The sequence below is a fragment of the Sus scrofa genome, chromosome 6 (genome assembly GCF_054392235.1).
Source record: "Sus scrofa isolate SSC_HxYL_T2T_F1_AM1 chromosome 6, Sscrofa_HxYL_maternal_Yorkshire_Landrace_v2.0, whole genome shotgun sequence".
Taxonomy (NCBI): Eukaryota; Metazoa; Chordata; class Mammalia; order Artiodactyla; family Suidae; genus Sus; species Sus scrofa.
The window spans coordinates 23,387,114-23,407,912 of record NC_139388.1 but is presented as its reverse complement, the minus strand read 5'-3'; the positions used below and the strand labels follow the sequence as shown (position 1 = coordinate 23,407,912).

Below are 20,799 nucleotides of genomic sequence, written 5' to 3'. Positions count from 1 at the left end.
GCAGTGATTTCTTCAAATACATTTTGAATATGTTTTATCTTTGATCTCCTGGGATCTCTATTATGTGTAGTTTAGCTCACTTTATGTTATCCCATAGATCTTGTATATTGCTTTCATTTTCTTTCATTTGTCTTCCTGTCTGTTCTGACTGGGTTATTTCCATTACTCTATCTTCCAGATCACTTAGTCATTTTTTTTCTGCATTATTTAGTTTGCTATTTATTGCTTTTAGCTCGGTTTTAGTCTTGGCAAATAAGTTTTCTAATTTTAATTGGCTCCTCTTTATAATTTCTATATCCTTGTTACATCAATCTGCATTTCTACTAATAGGATTGCTTATTTCCCTCCATATTTTTATTACCTCCTTTTGAACTTTTGATATAGTAGACTGTAGAGGTCTGTTTCATTATTTCTTTTAAGTGATTTCTTATGTTCTTTTAATTGGGAGTAATTCCTTTGCTTCTTTGTTTTTGCCTTTTCTAGGGCCACTTCCCATGGCATATGGAGGTTCCCAGGCTGGGGGTCAAATCAGAGCTTTAGCCACCAGCCTACGCCAGAGCCACAGCAACGCGGGATCCGAGCTGCGTCTGTGACCTACACCACAGCTCATGGCAACACCGGATCCTTAACCCACTGAGCAAGGCCAGGGATTGAACCCACAACCTCACGGTTTCTAGTCAGATTCGTTGACCACTGTGCCACAATGGGAACTCCACTTCTCTGTTTTACTTGTATTTCTCTATGAATTTAGGAGAAACAATTAGCTACTCTTGTCTTGAAAGGTTGTTTTTATGTGGGAGCATCCCTTTGTAACCTGTGTGAGTCTAATATTTTTGATGCAAAAGCTGTTGTTAGTATGGCTGACTTATATGTCTTTCCTGAATGTGTGTGCTGGCTGTTACATCCTTGGGGTGGGTAATTCATGTTGTTGTGACCAGACTGCACTAAATGTTGTATAAGACTGCCTGTTTGCTCTGTGGCTATCACATCTTAGGTGGGGGCAGGATCTGCTCTCAAGTTGTTAGAGTAGAAGCCCATAGATGCACTTCTGAGCTGTGGTGTGGGATAGGAGGAACCATAGAACTTAAGCTGGGAGAAGAGTCATTCTTGTTCCCCCACAGAAGCTGTCCATACAAGTACAGTCTGGGGTGTCACCTGTCATGTGGATTCACAAAATACACTATTGTTGGCACTGTCCTTGGCCCTGCCTCAGCCATGCTAATGCCAGCAGTTTGTCTTGTATTATATAACTCAGGTGCTGTGCTCACAAAGGCACCAGTGCAGACTTGCCAAAAATCGGGCACCTGGACACACCATAGGAGGTACAAAGTCAGCCCCAAACCTGGCCACACCTCTGAGTGCATGCACCTGGAAAGTTCACAGCTGCTAACTCTTGGATTGGTCTTAGCAATGGGAGAACCAGTAATTTGCTCAGATGTTGTGGAGAAACTGAGCTTACAAAGGTGCAGGTAGAGTAAATCTTTTAAGGTCACAAAACTACTGAGTAGGGCTTATATTTCAGCCCTGCCTCCATTTGTGGGCAACAGTCACCTGTTGAATGTTCCCAGATTGCAAAGTGGTAGAACCAGAGCTTGCTGTGAGCACACTGAGGCTGACGCTTTTATAGCGGGCCCTGTCCCCCTTTTGTGCACCCATTAATAATGAGGCTTATACGGCAAAGCTGGCATCGATCCTGTCCACACCACCACTGAAGTCCAGGCCATATTCCAGCCCTTTCAGATTGTCTCCCCACAGTTCTCCCTCCAGTCTGGTCCACTGAAGCTTGAATTCCAGCACTCAGCCACCATGAACACCAGTAGATAAGCATCTCAGTCTGGGGAATGCAGCAGGATGGCCAGGACCCTATGTGCTCGTCTCTCTCTATTCTGCCTGATTCAAGCTGGCTAATGTACTCTAAAAAAACTCCCTTTCTCTTCTAGCTAATCTCTCAGCCAGTACAAGGGAGCCTCCCAGAGTGAGGAAACATTTCTTCTTTCATAGTTCCCTTCCAGGGACACAGGTCTCCATCCCAGTTCCTATTATTTTTCTTTAATCTTAACTGGTTTCATGGTGATCTTTCTTGCAGCTTTCTTTTAATGTTCAGTAAGTGTTGCATGAGAATTGTTCCATATATAGATGTATTTTTGAGTTACTTGTGGGGAGAGATGAGCTCCATATGCTTCTATTCTGCCATCTTGATCCACAATGCCCAACTCAATGAATCCTGTTGCTCTAGTTTCATAATGTATTTTGAATAAAATGGAATTCAACTCAATTTTTCCCCCTATCTTTTTTGAACCACATTTTTATTCATTAGTCTTCCTTACCCCTATTGTCAACTCAGTTCCCTTTTTAATTTTTTTTATAAAGGTATATTTGATTTACAATGTCATGCCAATTTCTGGTGTACAGCAAAGTGACTCAATTATTTATCTATTGATATATCTATATCAATCTATCCATGTCTATATAGATAGATTGTATTTTATATTCTTTTCCATCATGGTCTGTCCTGGGAGACTGGACATAGTTCCCTGTGCTGTACAGCAGGATCTCATTGTATATCCAATCTAAATGTAATAGTTGGTGTCTACTAAGCCCCAGACTCCCAGTCTGTCACTCTCCTTCCCCCTTTGGCAACCACAAGTCTGTTCTCCATGTCTGCGAATCACTTTTGGTTTTGTAGATAGGTTCATTTGTGCCATATTTAGAGTCCACATATATGTGGATAGCATATGGTATTTGTCTTTCTTTCTCCAACTTACCTGAGTATGATACTCTCTAGTTGCATCCATGCTGTGAATGCCATTTTATTGTTCTTTTTCATGGCTGAGTAGTACTCCATTGTATATATGTACATCTTCTTAATCCATTCATCTGTCAGTGAACATTTAGGTTGTTTCCATATCTTGGCTATTGTGAACAGTGTTTCTATGAACATTGGGGTGTGTGTATCTTTTTGAATTACAGTTTTTTTGTTTTTTTGTTTTTTACCATATTCCCAGGAGTGGATGGATGGATCATATGGTAATTCTATTTTTAGATTTCAGAAGAACCTCCATACTTTTCTCCATAGTAGATGCACCAACTTAGATTCACACCACCAGTGTAGAAGTGTTCCCTTTTCGCCACATCCTCTGCAGAATTTGTCATTTATAGATTTTTCTGATGATGGTCATTCTGACTGGTATGATGTGATACCTCATTGCAGTTTTGATTTTCACTTCTCTAGCAGTTAGGCATCTTTATGTCCCTGCTGGACATATGTATGTCTTCACTGGAATAATGTCTATTTAGAGTTACCTTCATGGCTCAGTGGTTAACGAACCTGATAAGGATCCATGAGCATACAGGTTCAATCCTTGGCCTCACTCAGTGGATTAAGGATCCGGCATTGCTGTGAGCTGTGGTATAGGCTGGCAGCTATAGCTCTGATTTGATTCCTAGCTTGGGAACTTCAGTATGCCATGGGTGCAGCCCTAAAAAGAAAAAAAAAATGTTTATTTAGGTCTCCTCTTCATTTTCCCATTGGGTTTTTTTTTTTGTTTGTTTTTGTTTTGTTTTTGGCTGAGTTTCATGAGTTGTTTATATGTTTGGAGATGAAGTCCTTATTGATTGCATCATTTGCAAATACCTTCTCCCATTCTGTGAGTTTTCTCTTCATTTTGTTTATGGTTTACTTCATTGTGCAAAAGATTTTAGGTTTATTAGGTCCCATTGGCTTATTTCTATTTTTATTTCTACCGCCTTGGGAGACTAACCAAATAAAACATTTGTATGGTTGATATCAGAGAATACTTTATTGTGTTCTCTTCTATGGTGTTCTGTCTTATGTTTGTCTTTGAGCCATTCTGAGTATATTTTTGTCTGTGGTATGAGGATGTGTTCTAGTTTTATTGATTACATGCACCTGTCCAGTTTTCCCAGTTCTACCTGGTGAAGAGACTGTCTTTTCCCCATTTTATATTCTTGCCTCCTTTGTCAAAGATTAATTAACCATAAGTGCCTGGGTTTATGCTATACTGTATTAAAATGTTATTTTTATAATCTAAGAGTGTGGGGTATCTTTCCATTTCTTTGAATCATCTTTAGTTTTCTTTATTAATGTTTTACAACATTAAATATAAAGGTGTATATTTCACCTCCGGAGTCAGGTTTATTCCTCAGTATTTTATATTTTGGGGTGTTATTTTAAAATGGATTTTTAAATTCCCTTTCTGATATTTCATTATTAGTATACAGAAATGCAACTGATATCTCAATGATAATCTTGTATCCTACTACTTTTCTGGATTCCTTTATTAGACCTAGTACTTTTTGTGTAGTCAGGGTTTTCTATAGATAGTATGTCATCAGCATATAGTGAAAATTTTATGTCTGCTCTTCTCATTGGGAAATGTTTTACTTTTTTTCCCTTGTCTGATTGTCGTGGCTAGGATTTTCAAACTATATGGAATAGAAATGGTGAAAGTGAACATCTTGGTCTTTTTCCATATTTTAGCAGGAAGATTTTCAGCTTTCCTCTGTTGAATATTATATCAGCTTGTCATAAACAGATTTTGTGTTTGTCATAAATGGATTTTATTATGTTGAGAAATTGTCTCTATACCCATTGTGGCAAGAGTTGTTATCATGGATGAATGGTGAATTTTTTCAAATGCTTTTTCTGTATATATTGAGTTAATCATGTGATTTTTACTTTTCTTTTTTTAATGTGGTTTATTAGATTGATTTGCATATGTTGAACCATTCTTGTGAAATTGGGATGAATCCCACTTGGTCATGGCAGATTACATTTTTTGTTGTTCAGTTCAGTGTGCCAGAATTTTCTTAAGAATTCTTGCAACTACGGGTTCCTGCTGTGGTGCAATGGGATCAGCAGCCTCTTGGGAGTGCTGGAACATAGGTTTGATCACTGGTATGGCACAGTGGATTAAGGATCTGGTGCTGCCACAGACATAGCTTAGGTTGCAACTATGGATCACTTCTGATCCCTGGCCTAGGAACTCCATATCCCATTGGGAGGCCAAAATAGGAAAAAATAGAGAAGAAAGAAAGAAATAAAAAGGAGAACTTTTGCATCTGTATCCATCAAAGGTATTGGCCTATAATTTTGTTTTTTTTTGTTTTGATAGTGGCTTCATAAAATTATCTTTGGGAGGATTATTCCCTCTTCTTCAATCTTTTGGATGAATTTGAACAGGATGGGTATAGGATCTCTTTGCATGTTTGGTAGAATTTGCCTGTGAAGCCATCTGGTCCTAGAATTTTTTTTTTTTTTTTTTTTTTTTGTAGAAAGTTTTCAAATTACACATCCTATTTCATTTCTAGTGATGGGTCTGTTCAAATTATCTGTTTCTTCTTTGAGTTCCCACTGTGGCTCGGTGAGTTAAGAACCCAACTAGTATACATGAGAATGCAGGTTCAATCCCACGCTTCCCTCAGTGGGTTAAAGATCTGGCCTTGCCACAAGCTGTGGTGTAGGTCACAGATGCAGCTCGGTTCTGTCATTGCTGTGGTTATAGTGTAGGCTGGAAGCTGCAGCTCGGATTTGACCTGTAGCATGGAAACTTCCATATGCCACAGGTTTGGCTATAAAGAGCCAAAAAAAAAAAAAAAAAAAAAAAAAAAAGTGTGTTCTTGATTCATTTTGGGGGAGCTATATGTTTCTAGAAAGTTTTCCATTTCTTCCAGGTTGTCAAATGTGTTGGCATATAATTGTTTATAACATTCTCTAAAAAAAATTCTGTGGTATCTAATGAGATTTCTCCTTTTTAATTTTTTATTTCGTTTATTTGGGTTCTATTTTCTTCTTAGTGTTGCTGCCTGGTGGTTTGTCATTTTTTTTTTTACTCTTTCACAAAACCTGCTCTTGGTTTGATTGATTTTTTCTACTATTTTTAAATCTCTATTTTATTTTTTCCTCTCTGATATTTATTTCCTTTCCTTCCTTCTTGCTGACTTTAAATTTTGTTGGTTCTTCTTTTTCTAATTCTTTAGGCGGTAAGTTAGGTTATTTGAGATTATTCTTGTTTTTTGAGAAAGGCTTATATTACTATGACTATCTTCTAAGAACTGATTTTTCTGTCTGCATCACATAAATTCTGTATGGTTGCTTTTTCATTGTCATTTGTTTCAAGGTATTTCTTTTTCTTTTTCTTTTTTTGTTTTTTAGGATCGCACCCATGGCATACAGAAATTCCTAGGGTAGGGGTCAAATCAGGTCTGCAGCTGCCAGACTATGCTACAGCCACAGCAACTTGGGATCCAAGCTGCATCTGCACCCTACACCACAGCTCACAGCAATGCTGGATCTCTGACCCATTGAGTGAAGCCAGGGATTGAACCCACATCCTCATGGATATTAGTTGAACTCATTTCTGCTGTGCCATAATGGGGACTCCTATCTCAAGGTATTTTTTCATTTCCTTTTTGATTTCTTCACTGACCAGTTGGATTTTCAGTAGTGCGTTGTTTAGTCTCCATGTTGTCAATATTTTCTCATTTCTTTTCCTGTGGTTGATTTATAGTTTCATGATGTGGTCAGAGAAGATGCTTGAAATAATTGCTATACTCTTAAATTTGTTAAGGTTGGTTTCATGGTCAGTCGTAGAGAATGTTCCACGGTCACTTGAAAATGAAATATATTGTTTTTTTCTCTTTTTTTGGATGTAGTGTCCTGAAAATATGAATTAAGTCTAACAGTTCTATTGTGTCATTTAGGATCTTTGTGGCCTCACTGATTTTTCTGTCTAGAAGATCTGTTCATTGATGTGAGAGGGTGTTAAAATTTGCTATTATTGTATTCCCATCAATTTCTCCTTTTATGTCTCAGAATTTGTCTTTTTTTTTTTTTTTGTATTTGGGTGCTCCTATATTATTACGTATATGTTGGTGTATATAAAATTCTCTTTTATTGATCCTCTTATCATTATATAGTGTACTTTATTTTTACTTTTTTAATTGCCTCCCCGTGGCATATGGACATTCCTAGGCCAGGGATTGAGTCCAAGCTTCAGCTGCAACCTCGCAGAAGCTGTGGCAATGCTGGATCCTTTAACCCCTTGTGTCCAGCTGGGGATCAAACCTGTACCTCTGCAGCAACCTGAACTGTTAGAGTCAGATTCTTAACCATGTCACAGCATGAACTACTTTATCTTTCTTTATTGACTTTGCATTAAACTCTATTTTGTCTAACATGAATATTGAAACTCCTTCTTATTTGCCATTTCAGTTTGCATGAAATTTCTATTTCCAGGCCCTCATTTTAAATCTGTGTTTGTCCTTTGTCCTAAGGTGGCTCTCTTGTAGCAGCATATTGTAGGCTCTTATTTTTTTTTAATTCAGTCACTATTCTGTCTTTTGATTGGAGCATTCAGTCCATTGATATTTAAGGTAATTATTGATACATATGTATTTTTTGCCTTTTTTTTTTTTTTGTCTTTTGTCTTGTTGTTGTTGTTGTTGTTATTGTTGCTATTTCTTGGGCCGCTCCCACGGCATATGGAGGTTCCCAGGCCAGGGGTCCAATCGGAGTTGTAGCCACCGGCCTACACCAGAGCCACAGCAACGTGGGATCCGAGCCGCGTCTGCAACCTACACCATAGCTCACGGCAACGCCGGATCGTTAACCCACTGAGCAAGAGCAGGGACCGAACCCACAACCTCATGGTTCCTAGTCGGATTCGTTAACCACTGCGCCACGACGGGAACTCCCATTTTTTGCCATTTTAAATCTGTTTTCCACTTGATTCTGTTTCTTTTTCCTTTCTTATTTTCATGATTTGATGATTTTTCAATTTTATTTTATGCTTGTTTTCTCTTCTTGTTTTTCTAAATGTGTTGTATGTGTTTGCTTTGTGGTTGCCCTGTTTTTCTGAGTATGTTAATACCTTCCTATATCTCTTTGCCTTAGACTGCTAATCCTATAGGCTCAAACATTCTTTAAAAAAGTCTGTGTTTTCTTACTCTCCTTTGTCACATTTTATGATTTTGATAACCTTTTTTACATTTTCATATTTATCATTTTGCCAATCCTTGTTTTTATGACTTTCACAAATAGGTTTCTTTTAGGATAGGTTTATTATTGGTGTATTATTTTAGTTTTTACTTATCTGAGAAATTCCTTATTTCTCCTCCTATGCTAAATGATAATCTTGCTGGTTAGAGTATTCTAGGTTGTGAATTTTTCCCTTTTAGAACTTCAGTATATCTTGCCACTCCTATCTTGCTGGTACTGTTTCTGTAGAGAAATCAGCTGATAGCCTTATGGGGGTTCCCTTGTAAATTAACTCTGTTTTTCTCTTGCTACCCTTAGAATCCTCTATTTATCTTTCACCTTTGTTGTTTTTATTATAATATGGGTAGGTCTATTTGGGTTCATCTCATTTGAGACCCTCCGTGCTTTCTGTGTCTGGCTGTTTTCTTCTCTTTAGATTTGGGAAAGCTTCAGCTATAATGTTTTCAAATACATTTTCAATCTGTCTTCTCTTTATTTTACTGGAATCCTTGTTAAATGTAGGTTTGCATGTTTTATATTATCCCATAGATATCTAGTTGCTTTCTCTTTTTTTTGTTGTTGTTGCTGTTGTTGCTTGTTTGGCTTTCTTTCTGTTGTCCTGATTGGGTGATTTCCATTATTCTTTCTTTTGAATCACTTATTCATTCATCTACATCATTAATTCTGCCATTCATTGCTTTTATCTCAGCTTTTGTCTAGGCAAATGAATTTTCAAATTTTTCCTGGCTCCTTCTAAATAAGTTTCTAGTTATTTTTACAGCAATCTGCATTTCTGTCTGTTGCCTTTCTTAATTCCTTCAGTATTTTCATTACGTTCTTTTTAAACTCAGTGTCTTTTACATGGAACAGGTCTGTTTTATTGTTTGCTCCTTCAGATGAATTCTCCTGTTTTTAACTGGGAATAGTTCCTCTGCCTTTTAATTTTGCTTATATTTCTCTTCCTCTTTGAGTTTAGGGGAAACCATTACCTACCATTGTCTTGGAGGACTATTTAAATAGATAGCTTATGTGGATTTACTAATTTTTTTGGTGTGACAAAAAACCAAGTTTCTTTTGGTTTGAATGCTTGCTCTTTCCTCAGCATGTGCAGGCCAGTATCCCCTTGATAGGGGGCATGCAGGTGCACTCCCACACATTTTCCCAGGGAGGTGGGGGCAATGGAGTGATGCTTAGTCACAGGGCCCTTGGCAGCATCCCTTTGGGAGGTGGAGATGGTGGGTGGTATCTGGTTGCAGGGCCTTCAGGAGTGGCTATGGCAGTGGGCTGTGGAAACTCCTATGGGGGTGGCAGGTGGTATACAGCCATGGCACACTCGGCAATGGTGGTGACCCCCGGGCTTGTGGTACCGATGGCCAGCACCTGGACATGGGGCCCTTGGCACCAGTGGCAGCAGCAATGGGCTATATGTACTCCCTGGGAGGCAGAGGCAGTAGGTCTTGCCCATTTAGGGGACCCTCTGTGGTGATGGGCTGTGCCTCCTTCTGGAGTCTGAGATGGCTATTGCAGCTTGCACCCACCCCCATAGCCCATGAAAGCCTGAGAGCCTGTCCACGTGGAAAAAGGAAGCTCCTATGACAGTCCCACCCTCTACTCTTGAACTCCCCCACAATGGTACCTTGTTTCTCTGGTGGGCCCAGTCCTCTTCCCACATTCCCTTAGGTGTGAAGCACCACACCCTCTCCCCCTAAAGCTGTTTCCATGCAGCCAACTCAAGTCTTCTCCCTCCCTGTGTCTGTCCTCTGAATGTCAGCACCCAGATCCTGCCTGCTCCAGAATAAAAGTGTCTCAGGCTGGGGCGAGCCAAGCAGCAGCACTAACTGTCTCTTTATCTCTCTTTTGTCCTCAGACCAGCAGCTGTGCTTTTTTCCAAAGCTTTGGAGCTCCTCTTCTTCCCCAGCTAATCTCCCCACAAATCAAGGGGCTTCCTAGTATACAGAAACCTTTCCTTCTTTCATAGCTCCCTCCCAGGGCTTCTGATCCTGTCCTGATTCTGCTCTCTTGTTTTTTCTTTTGTCCTACTCAGTTATGTGGAGATTTTCTCGCTCTTTTGGAAGTCTGAGGTCTTCTGCCAATATTCAGTAGATGTTCTGTGTGAATGATTCTACATCTGGATTTTTTTTTGTGTACCTGTATGGGAAGGTGAGCTCCAGGTCCTGCTACTCAGCCATCTTGATCTGATCTCTGTTCTCAGTTCTTCCTTTTTCTTCCTTCTTATTTTGGATTAACATTCTTAATATACAGCAATTTATCATGCAGTATGGAATATAAAAGATCAGAAACAATATATAGGTGGAATATTTTGCATGAAGTGACTAATGCACTGTATCTTTCTTGTTCACATATGCGGGTTGACCTCCTTGCTCTGTGTTTTATGTCTAAAAGTTATCTCTTAGTATCTTTCATCAGACATTATTAGGGCTTCATAAATGCTACTGGCCAAATACTCTACTTTAGTTTTCATTCACTGTATGGTCTTTGTTTTTTTGTTTGTTTGTTTTTGTTTTGTTTTTTTTTTTTGAATGTTTATTTTAATTTATTTTTTTTAAATTTAATGTAGTTACATTACGTTAATTATTTTTCCGACTGTACAGCAAGGGGAACAAGTTATCCTTACATGTATACATTTTTTCCCCTCACCCTTTCTTCTGTTGCAACATGAGTATCTAGACATAGTTCTCAGTGCTACTCAGCAGGATCTCCTTGTAAATCTATTCCAAGTTGTACCTGATAAGCCCAAACTCCCGATCCCTCCCACTCCCTCTCTCTCCCATCAGGCAGCCACAAGTCTATTTTCCAAGTCTATGATTTTCTTTTCTGTGGAGATGTTCATTTGTGCTGGATATTAGATTCCAGTTATAAGTGATATCATACGGTATTTGTCTTTGTCTTTCTGGCTCATTTCACTCAGGATGAGATTCTCTAGTTCCATCCATGTTGCTGCAAATGGCATTATGTCATTCTTTTTTATGGCTGAGTAGTATTCCATTGTGTATATATACCACCTCTTCCGAATCCAATCATCTGTTGATGGACATTTGGGTTGTTTCCTTGTCCTGGCTATTGTGAATAGTGCTGCAATGAACATGCGGGTGCATGTGTCTCTTTTAAGTAGAGTTTTGTCCAGATATATGCCCAAGAGTGGGATTGTGGCGTCATATGGAAGTTCTATGTATAGATTTCTAGGTATCTCCAAACTGTTCTCCATAGTGGCTGTACCAGTTTACATTCCCACCAACAGTGCAGGAAGGTTCCCTTTTCTCCACAGCCCCTCCAGCACTTGTTGTTTGTGGATTTATTAATGATGGCCATTCTGACTGGTGTGAGGTGGTATCTCATGGTAGTTTTGATTTGCATTTCTCTTACAATCAGCGATGTTGAGCATTTTTTCATGTGTTTGTTGGCCATCTGTATATCTTTGGAGAAATGTCTATTCAGGTCTTTTGCCCATTTTTCCATTGGTTGATTGGCTTTTTTGCTGTTGAGTTGTATAAGTTGCTTACATATTCTAGAGATTAAGCCCTTGTCCGTTGCATCATTTGAAACTACCTTCTCCCATTCTGAAAGTTGTCTTTTTGTTTTCTTTTGGGTTTCCTTTGCTGTGCAAAAGCTTGTCAGTTTGATGAGGTCCCATGGGTTTATTTTTGCTCTAATTTCTATTGCTTTGGGAGACTGCTCTGAGAAAATATTCTTGATGTTGATGTCAGAGAGTGTTTTGCCTGTTCTCTTCTAGGAGTTTGATGGTGTCCTGTCTTAGATTTAAGTCTTTCAGCCACTTTGAGTTTATTTTTGTGCATGGTGTGAGCATGTATTCTAATTTCATTGCTTTGCATGCAGCTGTCCAGGTTTTCCAGCAAAGCTTGCTGAATAGACTTTCTTTTTCCCATTTTATGTTCTTGCCTGCCTTGTCAAAGATTAATTGACCATAGGTGTCAGGGTTTATTTCTGGGTTCTCTATTCTGTTCCATTGGTCTGTCTGTCTGTTTTGATACCAGTACCACACTGTTTTGATGACTGTGCCTTTGTAATAGTTTTTGAAGTCTGGGAGAGTTATGCCTCCTGCTTGGTTTTTGTGTCTCAGGATTGCTTTGGCGATTCTGGGTCTTTTGTTGTTCCATAAATGTTTGGATTGTTTGTTCTAATTCTATGAAAAATATCATGGGTAATTTAATAGGGATTGCATTGAATCTGTAGATTGCTTTGGGTAGTATGGCCATTTTTACAATATTGATTTTCCCAATCCATGAACATGGAATATCTTTCCATTTCTTTACATCTTCTTTGATTATAGTTTTATAGTTCTCGGCATATAGGTCCTTTACCTCCTTGGTCAGGTGTATTCCGAGGTATTTGATTTTGTGAGGTGCAATTTTAAAAGGTATCATATTTTTGTATTCCTTTTCTAATATTTCATTGCTGGTATACAGAAACATGACTGATTTCTGAATGTTAATTTTATAGCCTGCTACTTTGCTGAATTTGTTTATCAGTTCAAGTAGTTTTTGGGTTGAGTCCTTAGGGTTTTCTATGTATAGTATGTCGTCTGCATACAGTGACAGTTTTATCTCTTCTCTTCCTATATGGATGCCTTTTATTTCTTTTGTTTGTCTAACTACTGTGGCTAGGACTTCGAAAACTATGTTAAAAAGCAGTGGTGAGAGTGGGCATCCCTGTCTTGTTCCAGATTTGAGTGAGAAGGCTTTCAGTTTTTCCCCATTGAATACTATATTTGCTGTGGGTTTATCATAAATGGCTTTGATTATGTTCAGGAATGTTCCCTCTATACCCACTTTCGCGAGGGTCTTGATCATGAATGGATGTTGGACTTTGTCAAATGCTTTTTCTGCATCTATTGAGATGATCATATGATTTTTGACTTTTCTTTTGTTAATGTGGTATATGACGTTGATTGATTTGCGTATGTTGAACCATCCTTGAGAACCTGGGATGAACCCTACCTGGTCACGTTGTATAATTTTTTTGATATGTTGTTGGATTCAGTTGGCTAAGATTTTGTTGAGAATTTATGCATCTACATTCATCAAAGATATTGGGCGATAGTTTTCTTTTTTGGTGGTATCTTTAACTGGTTTTGGATTTGGGGTGATGGTGGCATCATAGAATGTCTTTGGGAGTATTCCTTCTTCTTCGACCTTTTGAAAGAGTTTAAGGAGGATGGGCATGAGTTCCTCTTTATGTTTGATAGAATTCGCCTGTGAAGTCATCTGGTCCTGGACTTTTATTTGTAGGGAGTGTTTTTATGACCTCTTCAACTTCATTTCTAGTCATTGGTCTGTTCAGTTGGTCTGTTTCTTCTTGATTCAGTTTTGGCAGGCTGTAAGATTCTAGAAAATTGTCCTTTTCTTCCAGATTGTCAAACTTGTTGTCGTATAGTTGTTCATAGTATTCTCTTATGGTTTTTTGTATTTCTGCAGTATCCATTGTGATTTCTCCTTTTTCATTTATAATTTTGGTTATTTGAATTCTTTCTCGCCTCTTTTTAGTGAGTCTGGCCAGGGGTTTGTCAATTTTGTTTACCTTTTCAAAGAACCAGCTCTTAGTTTTATTAATTTTCTCTATTGTTTTTTGAATCTCCTTTTTATTGATTTCTTCTTTGATCTTTATAATTTCCATCCTTCTGCTGACTTTAGGACTTTTTTGTTCTTCTTTTTCTAATTCGTTTAGGTGGAGGGTTAAGTTGTCAATTTGGGATCTTCTTTTTTGAGAAAGGCCTGGATTGCTATAAATTTCCCTCTGAGCACTGCTTTTGCAGCATCCCATAGATTTTGAGAGGTTGTGTCTTCATTATCATTTGTTTCAAGTTATTTTTAAATTTCCTTCTTGATTTCATTGACCCATTGGTTTTTTAGTAGCATGTTGTTTAGTCTCCATGTAGTAGTTTTTTTCTCATTTCTTTTCCCATGGTTGATTTCTAATTTCATGGCATTGTGGTCAGAGAAGATACTTGAGATAATTTCTATGCTCCTAAATTTGTTGAGGTTAGCTTTGTTTCCCAATATGTGGTTGATTCTTGAGAATGTTCGATGTGCATTTGAGAAGAATGTGTATTCTGACTTTTTTGGATGTAGTGTCCTGAAGATATCAATTAAGTCTAACTTTTCTATTGTTTCCTTCAAGATCTCTGTTGCTTTACTTGTTTTCTGTTTAGAGGATCTGTCCATTGGTGTGAGTGGGGTATAAAGTCTCCTACTATGATTGTATTCCCATCAATTTCTCCCTTTATGTCTGTTAATATTTGTTGTATGTATCTGGGTGCTCCTGTATTTGGGGCATATATGTTGACGATAGTAACATCCTCTCCTTGGATGGATCCCTTAATCATTAAATAGTGTCCTTCTTTGTCTTTCTTTATGTCTTTGTTTTAAAGTCTATTTTGTCTGATATGGGTATTGCAACTCCTGCTTTCCTGTCATGTCTATTGGCATGAAATATTTTTTCCCACCCCTTCACTTTCAATCTATATGTATTTTTTGTCCTAAGGTGAGTTTCTTGTCGGCAGCATATGGAAGGTTTTTGCCTTTTTATCCACTCAGCCACTCTGTGTCTTTTGATTGGAGCATTCAGTCCATTGACATTTAAAGTGATAATTGATAGATGATTATTTATTGCCATTTTGAACCTCGGGTTCCAGTTGATTCTATGGTTCTCCATTCTTCCTTTCTTTTTTTGGTTGGATGGTCTCCAGTTATTATCTGTTTGAGTGTTTTTTTTTTCATTTTTTACGAATGCAATGTTTGGTTTTGGCTTGTGGTTGCCCTGTTTTTTAAGTATGCTAACCCCTTCCTATAATTGTGTGTTTTAGCCTGATGGTCCTGTAGGTTCAAACACTTCATTAGTATATTAAAATTAAGAAGAGAAACAAACAAAGGGTCTATTTATTTCCTAACATACCTTGCCCACATTTTATGATTTTGATGACTCTTTTTAATTTTATTTTGTTTGAAACATGTTCATGATTGAATCTGTATGCTGGCTTATTTGAGTGACTGCTCTCTGATTGTGGTTTTCTCAATCCTAGTTCTTCCTCTTCTTCTTTTTTTTTCCTCCCTTTTCCTCCTTTCCTTTCCTTTCTTTCTTTTTGGTTTAGAGAAGCCCTTTCAGTACTTCTTTTAGCCTTGGTTTTGTATTGCTGTATACCTTCAGCTTTTGTTTGTTGAAAAAAATTTTTATTTCTCCTTCTATTTTAAATGATATTCTTGCTGGATAGAGTATTCTAGGTTGCATATTTTTTCCTTTTAGCACTTTAAATATCTCTTGCCATTCCCTCCTGGCCTGTAGTGTTTCTGTAGAGAAATCAGCTGATAATCTTATGGGGGTTCCATTGTAGGTAACATTCTGCTTTTCTCTTGCTGCCTTTAAGATCCTCTCTTTATCACTAACTTTTGCCATTTTTGTTATAATGTGTCTTAGTGTGGGTCTATTTGGGTTCAACTTGTTTGGGGTCCTCTGTGCTTCCTGTATCTTGAACTCAGTATCCTTTAGATTTGGGAAGTTTCCAGTGATAATTTCTTCAAATATATTTTCCTTTCCCTTATCTTTTTCTACTACTTCTGGAATTCCTATTATGTGTAGATTGGCCCGCTTTATATTATCCCATAAGTGTTTTATATTGCTTTCCTGTTTTTTGATTTGGTTTTCTGTCTGCTGACCTGATTGGGTGATTTCCATTATTCTATCTTCCATATCACTGATTTGTTCTTCTGCATTATTCATTCTGGTTTTTACTGCCCCTAGTTCAGTTTGCATCTCTGCAAATGAATGTTCTAGTTTTTCTTGGCTCCTCCTTATATTTTCTAGTTCCTTTCTGAGGGTACCTGCATTACTGTTCATATCTTCTCTTAATTCCTTCAGTATTTTCACTATTTCTCTTTTGAACTCCATGTCTTTCAGACTGCAGAGATCTGTTTCATTATTGACTGCTTTAGGTGAGTTCTCCTGTTGATTTAACTGGGGGTGGTTTCTCAGCTTCTTCATCTTGCTTGTTGTTTTCTTTTTCCAGGTGGAGTTGTACTCTCCGTGACTGGGCAGAGTTTGACTTGTCACTGCTGTGGAATATTTCCTGAGGGCTCACATTGTTGGTCAGTCTTTTTTGAGGCAGTGTGGCTTTTCTGGAGTGTTGGCAGGGTAACAGGGTCTCTCTGAAGCAAAGGGGGACTTCCTGAGGGCAGACAGGACTGGGAGATCCACACCACGATGGGAGCAGATTTCACTCCGTCAGGCAGAGCTTGCTCTGGTGTTTTTGGGCTGTGGGGCTTTTGCAGGGGGCTGGCAGTGCTGGGCAGCTGTTCTGCAGGAGTGCAGCGCCCCCCCAGGGTTGGAGCAGCTATCTGGGTCCCTGAGAACCGAAAAGGCTTTTCCCCAGGGCAGCCTGACTTGGAAGGACTGTCCAAGAATGTAGGCAGATCTTTTCACAGCCCGGCCGATCTTGTTCTAGCTTTTTCTGGGCTGCAGGGGCTCCTCCAGTGGGCTGGCAGTGCTGAGCAGCTATTCCACGGGAGTGCAGCACCCCCTGAGGGATGGAGCAGCTAGCTGGGCCACTGCGAATCCAAGAGTCTCTTCCCCAGGGCAGCCTGACTTGGAAGGCCTTTCCAAGAATTAGGCAGATCATTTCACGGCCTGGCCAAGCTTGTTCTAGCTTTTATGGGCTGCAGGCCTTTTCCCGGGGGCTGGCGGTGTTTGGTGCCTGCTCAGCAGGGGTGTAGCCCCTCCAAAGGGCAAGCAGGCCAGGGCAGGGACAGCCCCTGCAGTGGTAGGCTTCCAGCAATTGTTGAGGCCAGCCCTCCCAGATGGCAGGCAGCCCCAGGTCCATTGTTTAAGTAATGGGTGGCAGGGGGTGGGGAGGATGCAGTGGGAAGAACAACTTTCTGATAGCTAGCGGGCTGGTAAGCTCGCTGTGGTGTGGGGCATATTCTCTGGGGGTCCACCCCTTCTTCTCTCCCCTCCCCAACACTGGCGCAGACCCGGCTCTTCTCCCAGGTTCCCTCTGATGTGGCTTTCCACTTCCCCACCCTTATTAATGATAAGAATGTTTTAGAAACTCCAGTGCCTCTATGTCCTTTTACATGTAGAAACATATAAGTTGTTAGTTTTTGATTTGTGATTTGTAAAATATGGTCTTTCTTGAGATGATTCAATTCCTCTCCCTGCGATACTCTGCTTTCTAGTCTCCCAGGCAGTCTCTGCCCCGTCAAACTTGACAGACTGGTTTCTAGACCTCCCAAGCAGTCTCCGCTCCACCTCCCCCCCCCCCAGCCCTTTCCCAGGGACTAACCTCTGGAGCCGAGGTCTCGGTGCCCAGCCCCCGCCCAGGTGTCTCAATTTTTGGTGACTGTGCCCGTAGGTCAGATGATCTGTTCAGTTCTCACTCTGCTTTTCAGAACTCCAACTTACTGCTGCACTCTTCTCTGCATCTGGAGATTCCTCTGGTTCAGTTGATCTTTCCGTCAATGTAGGTGACGGGATCCCTTTCTCCTCTGCAGTTCCCTTTCAGGAGCGTCTGTCCAGCTTGGATTCTCCTTTTCTCACTCTTCTCTTTTCTCTTGTTTTACCTGGTAATGTCATGAAATTCTTGCCATTATTGGAGCTTAGGTTCTTCTGCCAGCAATTGGTTGCTGCTCTGTGCGAGACATTTTTCCTGTAGATGTTTTTTTGTTGTGTTTGTGGGAGAGGGCAAGCATGTCCCCCTACTCTTCTGCCATCTAGCCTCCTCCCTGGTCTTTGTAATTGATCCATCTCAAGAAAGACCATATTTTAGAAATCACAAATCAAAAACTAACAACTTACATGTTTCTACATGTAAAAGGACATAGAGGCACTGGAGTTTCTAAAACATTCTTATCATTAATACAATCGTTGAAGTTAGGAAATCAAGGCACTTCCCAGAAAGTTTTAGATTTATGGTTACTATACCAAGTACACCTAGAATTTATAGTTTTTATATAACACCCATACTAAATTTAAAAGTTCATAAAAGGTAACATCTGGTTGTAATCTTCTTGAGGGCCTGGGCTATTCCTGTTTCTTACCACAGTATATCTAGTGCCTGGTACAATTCCTAGCACAGAGTAAAAACTCAGTAAATATTTGTTAAAGAGAAAGAAAAAAGGGAAAGGTCATAGCCACAGACAAAAATCACAAGCTTACTGAAGCCTGTGGAAGAGAGAATAATAGATACATATGATTTTTAATGACACAAGAAGCCAAGCTCCAGACTCCTGTTATCTTGCCCATGATAATCACAATGTACATTCCCACACAGAACACACATTTTCTAGGAGTCTTCTTTTTAAGAATTTTTTTTTTTAACTGAACCAATACCCAACATATAATTTAGCCTAAACAGAGGTTCTATCAGTTCTCCAGGAAAATATTCTTAGGAAGGGGTAGCACATGTAAACTTCTAACTATCAAAGAGTCATTATCTTGGTAGAAATATTTCAAACATCTTAGTCCTAAACTCCTTCATTTATAGTTACTATTTATTACAAATTTCCTATGTTCCAGAAACAACTCTTAAAATCTTAACATGTGATAATTCATAGAATCCTCTCAACAAATTGTAATATGCCTATTATACAGAATTGGAACAGAGGCTTTGAAAAGTTTAATTGAATATCTGCTATAAGCCATTATCATAGGGAATAATGAAACAAAAATGAATGACATATGATCTCTCCCCCAAGGCATTTCTATTTTATTGGGTAGTCAAAGATATAAATGCAGGTAATACAATTAGGAAAGTGCTGTATTTGCATGTTCAGAGCATAATGATTAACACACATACTTTTGATTTCAGGTTGCTCTGGTCCCACACTTTGTTCCATCATTACATAGCTGCATAGCTTTGGGTTAAACTATGAAACTGTTCTATGCTTTATTTTTCTCATACAGTTAAGGCAGTATTTGTATTTCTCTCCAAGAGTTGTCATGAGAAATTAATGTAAATGATGCATATAAGTAGTTAGCTCATGTTCACTTAATAATTAAATGATAATAATTATTTTTATTACCAGTAAGTTTATTTTTGTTACTTCTATGAAAATGAGACATTGTCTACTAATGAATTAGAGCAGCTGTCCCAAGGGAGATGCATTTAAGATACTAATTTAAAGATGAGTAGGTGCTGTCTCATCATTGCAGTAGAAGATATCCAATCCTGACAGCTGGACCAGCATGTGCAATGATTGCCAAAGTAATATTGAGGTTCCTATATAACACTGATCTCCAAGTCAGAAACATGAACACATCCTCTTTCTGTTGACCATAAAACCAGTATTCCTCAACAGAAGATAAATTATACAGTTTGGATCATTGATCATGCTGAGATTCATTGTCAGCTTGACTTTTAAGATTTGCCAGGTATTAGAAGAGCTTATTTATAGAAAGCAGATGGCTTTTAGTCATTTAATTCACTGAAATTTACTTAGTATGAGGAAGGGAGAAACCAAGCTGGCTCCATGATAAAAGCTTTCTAAATACATTAGCTCATTGAGTGGACTGCAGAGGGACAAAGAGAGCACCGCTTTTAAAATGAATCAGCCTTCTTTTATGTTTTGGAAGAGATAAGACCAAAGTTCTCAGCAGTGAATGATAACATGAGTAGAAGCAATTTCAGAATTTGCTTTATCAAACGCTGAATCCTCTCTCATCCCATTGACCATAGTGCCGCCTTCCTTATGAGGTACCCTCACTGCCTTCCTAGAATAGACTAAGTTCAAAAAACAGTTGCCTGATGTCAAACCTCAGACCCATTCCATTCCGGTTCTCAGATCTCTGCCTTGTTTGTCTTTTTATTTTTTGTATTCAATCAAAACTCCAGTTGGTTGCCCTCTGTTCTGGTATTACAAAGTACCTTTTGCATTCGTTTGCAGTAACACATGTTCTGCATTGTTTCAAAAGCTGCCCAAAATTATTATCTGTTATGTTTTTATTCAAAATGTTACTGTCACGTATATACCAGGATGTGTGTATTCTCTCTGTTCTTGGTTTCTTCCCCTCTTTTCTTCCTTGTCTTGTTTTCTCTTTTCCTCCTAACTCTCCAAAATCCAGTGGGCACTATTCAAGAGTGACAGAAAGTGTGAACTTTAGAGCCAATAGTTTTTTGTTCTGACTGTAGTTCTTTTATTTATAACTTATGAATCTTATAAAATGTATTTTTCTGTGTTTAATGTTTACATCATTCTACATATCTCATTGAACTGCTGCCAAGTAATAGCTAAGGTAATACATGCAAACAGTGGCTCTCATCCTCCAAATTCTGACACTTCCCTTTTGTTCCCCTAACCTTAGAGGGGAGTAGGAAAGGAGAATGCTTCCATGGATAAGAACCATCCTAGTAGGGGAGTAAAAATGGTAGCAGTGTCCAGCTTTGCTAGCAACAACCTATAGCTAAAATCCTGAATATATAATTATATACATATATGTTTTCTCTTAATACATCTCCTATTTACCAGCAATTCTGTTGTAGCTCTCAAGCTGTTTTCCTTCTTTTCAGTCTTTATTTTTCCACATGTTTATCTAAATACCAGTCACAGTAATCACTCAAGAAGGTACTTCTGTTGATGTTGTTGTCCTGCTCAAAACTCTTCGATGGCACCCTTTTCAGTCTCTATTCAGCTTGGCTACCTTGTATCAGCTCCACTCAGCCATCTCTGTAGCCTCATCTTTTCATCTTTGATAGCTTCCCTATGAATCTTTCTCATTCAGTCTCCCTGTACTCTCTCACTTCTTTAACACCTCTCCCGGGCACTCCTCTCCTCTTC

At 38.9% G+C, this 20,799-nt stretch overlaps 1 protein-coding gene across 7 annotated transcripts in view; it reads right to left on the bottom strand.

Annotated features, from left to right (window-relative positions):
- LOC146402252 (uncharacterized) overlaps positions 1-20,799 on the bottom strand; it is a 1,625,488-nt gene that overhangs the window by 34,137 nt on the left and 1,570,552 nt on the right. For 2 of the 7 annotated variants that reach the window (XM_084959867.1, XM_084959868.1), the window contains one exon: positions 19,825-20,092. The exons of the other annotated variants lie outside the window; for them this stretch is intronic. In XM_084959867.1, the coding sequence (XP_084815993.1) occupies positions 19,983-20,092 (110 nt within the window). In that variant the 3' untranslated portion in view covers positions 19,825-19,982. Of the gene's footprint in view, positions 1-19,824; positions 20,093-20,799 lie in introns of those variants that run through there. 7 annotated transcript variants of the gene reach the window in all.